Source organism: Malus sylvestris, chromosome 15, assembly GCF_916048215.2.
Source record: "Malus sylvestris chromosome 15, drMalSylv7.2, whole genome shotgun sequence".
Taxonomy (NCBI): Eukaryota; Viridiplantae; Streptophyta; class Magnoliopsida; order Rosales; family Rosaceae; genus Malus; species Malus sylvestris.
The window spans coordinates 27234666-27241372 of NC_062274.1; the positions used below are offsets into that span (position 1 = coordinate 27234666).

The window sequence follows — 6707 nt, forward strand, 5'->3', positions numbered from 1 at the left end:
TTTCGTATTGAATTTGCCATCTATGATATTTGAACTTAAGACCTCTAACTTACAAGTGAAGAAAAATACCACCAAACTGTGGTATTGAGGGGCGAAAATTGAAGGTTGAAGGGGGCAAAAATGGGAGTATACCTTAAAGTTTTATGGGCAATCCTAAAATTCAACACTATCCTTCAGACCAAAACGCCACAGTTTTACGCATAACACGAGATTTGGAACAAAATAATATACAGCACGAGACATCCAGCGCCGAAATGATTTTCTTCTCCGTCTGAAAACAGGCGTAGACTGCGTTCCACCGCCTCGGTTGCAGGAATCAAAACGAAACCCTAGCTTACTGCATATTCCGATAGATTGCAATTATCCAGAGAAAACCCAATTGCAATTGGCGAAGAAGAGCAGCCAAACCCTAAGTAAACAATCAGTAAAGTCAGTGTCCGTACAGGTAACACACAATGGGAAAGAAGCAGCACAGTAAAGATCGAATGTTCATCACCAAAACGGAGTGGGCCACCGAATGGGGCGGCGCCAAAGCCCAGCCCACCTCCACTCCTTTCAAGCGCCTCCCCTTCTATTGCTGCGCGTACCCTTCCTCTCTCTCTCTCTCTCTCTCTCTCTCTCTCTCTCTATATATATATATATATATATAATTGCACATTCTTTGTTTTTGGCTAATTTCAACTGTTGTTTGTTAAATTTGGTGCCTTTCTTCAATTTTTGTTGCAGGCTTACGTTTACGCCATTTGAAGACCCAGTGTGCACCGCAGACGGCAGCGTTTTTGATATACTGTGAGTTTTTCGTAGTATGCTATTCTTAGGCACATCTAATTTCGTGGGTTTTACATTAGCTTCACTGTTTTTTTGTTGTGTGGAGATTCTGTGTGACATGAATTTTGTTTTTGGGTTTTGGAAAATGGGTGCAGGAATATAATTCCATATATCAGAAAGTATGGGAAGCATCCTGTTACCGGAGCTCCGCTGAAGCAGGAGAATCTCATACCGCTAACGTTCCACAAGAATTCTGATGGTTTGTGCTTGTTAGTTTGCTTTTGCATACATTTTGACAAATCATGCATTCATTGGATAGAGTAGATAGTGGTTCATATGCTATAGAAGAACATGTAGGATAGTACCTCCTTTAGTTAGTTGAAGTTGGAATATAAGCTAAACTGGAATTATGGCACTGGATTAATGTTTATTTTTTCCAGTCTTGTGCTGACAGAAATGATTTTAGAATTTTTAAAGTGGAATATTCAGGACAGGAAAGACTGTTACAGTGCATGATTTAAATGAGATCTCAAACCTGAGTTGGAATATGTGTATTCATGCATACATACGTATCTGCATGAATTTAGTGGTTTAACGATATTAACCATAGAAAATGCAAATGAGAAATTGCTTCCATGACCATGAGGTGTGGTGGTAATTGCTTTCCCAGTTTTAGAACCAATATAACTATGTAAGTTTTGCATAAAGGAACACAGCAAGAAGTCGTAAACCGTAAAGTTATCACATCTCCAGTTAGAACTTTGAGGTTGAAAGTGTTACTGGTATCCCTTTGGTCAAACCAATTTCCACTGGTTTGGTGAATCAAATGAACATTTGGAGGCCTACTTTGTTGTTGACAGAAACCTTATTGAAACTAGTTTCTAAGCACAATTTTTTTTTTTTTTGAGGAAACTCATCAGAAGGAATGGTATGATGGATAATTTTAACTACTAGTTGGTATCTATTATCAGCAGAATTTTTCATAGTTTCTTCCTCTGTATAGTTATGGGAGTATGTCAGCCAGACGGTTTTTGTTTGCTTCACCATTTTTATACCTCTGATTTGGCAGTTCATAATCTGTTGTTTAGGTATCTTCTCTTAGACGATTGAATTTTTTTTTTTTTTCACTTGTTGTGTAGGAGAGTTTCAGTGCCCTGTTTTGAACAAAGTTTTCACTGAATTTACACACATAGTTGCTGTGAAGACAACAGGAAATGTCTTCTCCTATGAGGTTTGTTTTCTTGCTATGATATAGTGTCAATGGTATAAGTTTTCTTCAGACTGTATAATACATATAACTGTTCTGTATACATTTTTATCTCACTTCTTCTTTCACTTTTTAGGCAGTTAAAGAACTAAACATCAAGACCAAGAATTGGAAGGAGCTCCTCACAGATGAACCATTTTCTAAGGAAGACCTGATAACCATTCAGGTACTGGAGAATTTTGAGATATATTTTTTTGTATCGAAACATTGTAAGTTCTTGTTTGAATATCATTGGTTTTTATGGATGCCCTTTGCAGAATCCCAATGCACTTGACAGCAAGGTTCTAGTGGAGTTCGATCATGTTAAAAATAGTCTGAAAATTGATGATGAAGGTGAGCTAGATGCTTCATTACCATTGTGGGTCAACTATAGTGTTATTTTTCTGTTAATAACTTTTATTTATTTTCTTCTTTTTATTTCATCTCTTTTTCAGATTTTAAGAGAATGAGTGCAGACCCCACCTTTAACATTAATGTAAATGGAGATATCAAGCAGATGCTCAAAGAGCTTGGAACTGAAAAAGGAAGGCTAGCTGCACTGCATGGAGGAGGTGGCAGCAAGGCACAAAATGAACGGGCTGCTGCACTTGAAGCCATTTTAGCTGCAAGAACGCGTATTAAAGAGGATCCGAAATCAAAATCAAATGGGGAGGTGAAAGCTCAGGCATATAGTATTGTGGATGCTGCTTCTGCTTCTGTGCATGGAAGAAGTGCTGCTGCCGCCAGAGCCACATCAAGTGACAAAACTGCTGCTCGAATTGCTATGCACAAGGCTGGTGAGAGGGCACCAGTGAATGCAAAGATGGTTAGCTGATTTTATTTATAATCTCTCCTACCCAATAGTAATTGCTAGGAGCTACAGTATGATTATTAAACTTAATTGTGTTTAATGTTTAAAAGAGTAGCACTATTCCAGCAACAATTATTTTTCCTCGCTGTCTGTTTAACACAAGTATTAATTTCAGGTAAAGAGCAGATTCACCACGGGTGCTGCTTCCAGATCTTTCACTTCTACCGCCTTTACTCCTGTTACTGAAAATGAATTTGAATATGTCAAAGTTGAGAAGAATCCAAAAAAGAAAGGATATGTACAACTACACACAACACATGGTGATTTGAACATTGAGCTACACTGTGATATTGCCCCCAGAGCTTGCGAGAACTTCATCACTCTTTGTGAACGTGGCTATTATAACGGAGTAGGTTTTCATAGAAGCATTAGGTATGGTGATATGCTCTAGTTTAAATTCCTTGTTCAAGTTAAATTCTTGTTGTGAATGAAGATAGAAATGGTTAATGATTTACGATTCACTTTTCTGTGCAGGAATTTTATGATTCAAGGTGGTGATCCTACTGGTACTGGGACAGGAGGGGAATCTATATGGGGAAAGCCTTTTAATGATGAAGTGAACTCCAAGTTACTGCACTCTGGAAGGGGTGTTGTTAGTATGGCTAACAGTGGGCCACACACTAATGGCTCCCAATTTTTCATCCTTTACAAATCTGCAAATCATTTGAACTACAAGCATACGGTTTTCGGTGGAGTTGTCGGTGGCTTGACCACATTGGCAGTAATGGAAAAGGTTCCTGTTGATGATAATGACCGACCTTTGGTAAGTTTATTGTTTTTTCTTTTATCAAAACTAAAGTCCTGTATTCATGTTTTATAATTTTTTACCTTTTCAAATAAGTATTCATGTCTGTTGATTGTAAGCATTTTATCAGGTGTGTATAAGAATCATCCATCTACATTATATGTGTTTACTGTTTTAAATTGTCACTCTCGTTCTAGATCATGCTGGCTAGAGTTTATTGAAAGCCCTAACGTAATATTGTTGGTTCTCTTTACCATTTTATAGCTACTATAGTCCAAACCTAGTTCCTGCTAGTTGCAGCAGGAGTTTATGTACATCTATGTACATGCACGTGTTAATGCACACGGCTGTATGAATATCTATAGCGTTTCATCTTATCAGTACTAGTAGCTGAAATTGTTCCATGAGTTTCAATGTTCGACACTGCTACATATAACCTACTGGGCTGGATTGGTATTGCTGTGCTTTGAAAAAAAGCTGCTGTGAGAATAAGCGGCTGTGCTGTGAGAATAAGCGGCTATGAAATAAATCAGCAGTGTTTGGTAAAATTTTTTGTAAAAGTGCTTTTGGAAAAAAAAGCAGTCTAATAGTGGGTTTTTTCATTAAAGAAGCATTGTAGCTCTGTGTGCTTTGAAAAAAAGCCAGTTTTCCAAAGCTGCAAATAGCAGCTTCAGCTTTTTCCTTTGATTTCAGCTTATTCTCACACCAGCTTCCAAAATAAGCTTTTTTTTTTTCAGTTTACCAAACACCTAAAACCCTCACAGCTTTTTTTCATGGGTGCTTTTTTTTTAAGCACCTCACTCCCAAACTAGGTCTGAATCTTATGATTTTTTAAGCAAGGTCAAACTCCTTTGTACCCAGGCCTCACTTTCTTTCTTCTGCTGTGTCTTGTGCAGGAGGAAATTAAGATAACAAGTGTCACAATTTTTGTCAATCCTTACACAGAGCCTGATGAAGAAGAAGAAAAGGCCAAAGCTGAAGAGAAAGCTCAGGATGAAGATAATGTTTGTTACGAGACCCTTAAATTTGTGCTGGTGTTTTTTTTCAACTTTATTCCGTTTGTTACGATAGTAAAGCACTTCGTTTTGTGTTAACTTTCAGGACAAGGTTGGGTCATGGTTTAGCAATCCTGGTACGGGAGTGGAATCTGGCCTTGGTGGTGGTGGTGGTGTTGGGAAGTATTTGAAAGCAAGGAGTGCTCTACCTGAACCGGCTGCTGTTGGTGCTGGTCTGACAGAGCTTCCTTCAACAAAGAAAAGAAAATCAGGAGTTTCCGCGTCCAATTTTAATGATTTTTCTTCATGGTAGTTGGTAAATTTCCCTAATGTTGTATTGTACCGTATGTAGATATTGTTTTGGAAGAGTAGACCGAGCATTGTAACCTATTCTTTTGAAGGTATAAAAAGAGCAGATCGAACGTCCGAGGGATAAACATTGCTTATGATTCTACTTGAAATTAACAATAACAGAAGTTTTCAATTAAGATAGCAGAAGTTTTCAATCCGGCTGAGACATGCATGGATGGAGTGTGAACCATTATAGTTTTTCAGTGGAAATAGTACTTGAAGTGGGTTTATATTGGTTCGAGGGTGAACCATTATAGCTTTTCATTAGTATGTGTTATAATGGTATGGTGGACAGCTTTCAAATGAATGGTGGTGACACTGACCTTCATTTCCATAAACCAGTTGGAATCCACGGATGGAGGCTATTATGTTGTGATAAATATTCACTAAGTTCTCACTATTGAAACATATGAAATGATGCATCTTTTAAGTCAAGAGATTCACTACTTGCCTCTTCAAAATAAGTCACATATTTTGAGAAATGGCTCTTCAATATCCGTAAATAGGGTAATCCAGCATTCACATATTCAGACATATAGTGCACTAGGTATTAGACACTCATTGAGTCCATATGAGAGTTTTCAATACAATCGTGGTTCACTGGAACCTTGTGATTTGGAATGCTATTGTTATAAGGAAATGGTCGTTATATCCTGGTAGACAAACCCCAATCAACCATGAGCGCTGTAGTAGAACGTAAAATTGTCTTAAGGACCCTATATCTAACATTTGCCTCAGACTGATTTTTCACATTTTTCTAATCCATTTCCATGTGCATTTAGCATTAGTTATAATTGTTCGTATGCATTAATTTTATGTTTAACTGCATGATGACTTATTCATTTCTCATATGACTAAAATACACAATTAGACTATTTTTCCAACAATTCGATGACTACAAAATAAAGAGAGATGCTAAAAGGAGTACGAAAATCATCCAACAAGCTAATTTAGGACACTCTAGTCTAGCTTAAACTAATATTATCGTGTGCTCAAGCACATGCACACTGCATGCTTTCTCTAGTGATGACATGGGCGTACGTAGAACATATCTCTGAATCATTACGTGGTGTTTAAAACATTCTCTCCTTTCCAGAATATCTCAGAAATTTGATGACAAAGTTGCAGAGAGAATGAAATTTAAGAAGTTGAACTGAACGATTTCTGCAATTTCATATCGTATTTCAGACATCTACTTGATTTGCAAATTATGTTTTTATTTACTGGAGAGGTTCATTAATCATTACAGTATCATATGAGATATGCAATTTATACTTACTCTCAACAGTTAATAAACCTGTACATGTTATAGTTTATGATGTGGTCTTCAGAACTTTATATGTCTTTCTTTCTTTGGGAGTTTTAACAAAACACTCCTGGTACTGTTCACTTTTAACGAAAACCCACATTTGTTCTTTAACTGGCACTATTCACTATACCTTTAAAAAGAGATTTTCGTTAAAAGAGAAGTTTTTTTAGAATTTTCGTTAATTTTCCTTTCTTTTTTTGGTTACAAAGGAGGCCAAAAGGTCGAGCAAGAAGCTAAACAAAGATAAAACTATCAACATAAAAATTACAAGGAATAGGAATTGAAATTATTTTGATTAGAATAATGCTACACTTATTACATTTGTACCACCTCTCTAATAGAGGTAAGACCTACCAATACATTTTAGTCTCATCTTTATTAAAAAGGTGATACAAAAGTGGTATGGAAAATGTGATAAGAGT

The 6707-nt window shown here is 36.8% G+C and overlaps 1 protein-coding gene across 1 annotated transcript; it reads left to right on the forward strand.

The window, feature by feature from the left end:
- Nucleotides 1-189: 189 nt before the first annotated feature.
- On the forward strand, nt 190-5131 carry LOC126605167 (peptidyl-prolyl cis-trans isomerase CYP65-like). Its single transcript, XM_050272527.1, has 11 exons — nt 190-583; nt 727-789; nt 924-1027; nt 1908-1999; nt 2112-2201; nt 2293-2368; nt 2470-2840; nt 3001-3257; nt 3360-3648; nt 4527-4634; nt 4732-5131. The coding sequence occupies exons 1-11, from the start codon at nt 456-458 to the stop codon at nt 4936-4938; spliced, it is 1785 nt and encodes a 594-aa protein (XP_050128484.1). The 5' UTR covers nt 190-455; the 3' UTR covers nt 4939-5131.
- Nucleotides 5132-6707: the final 1576 nt, after the last annotated feature.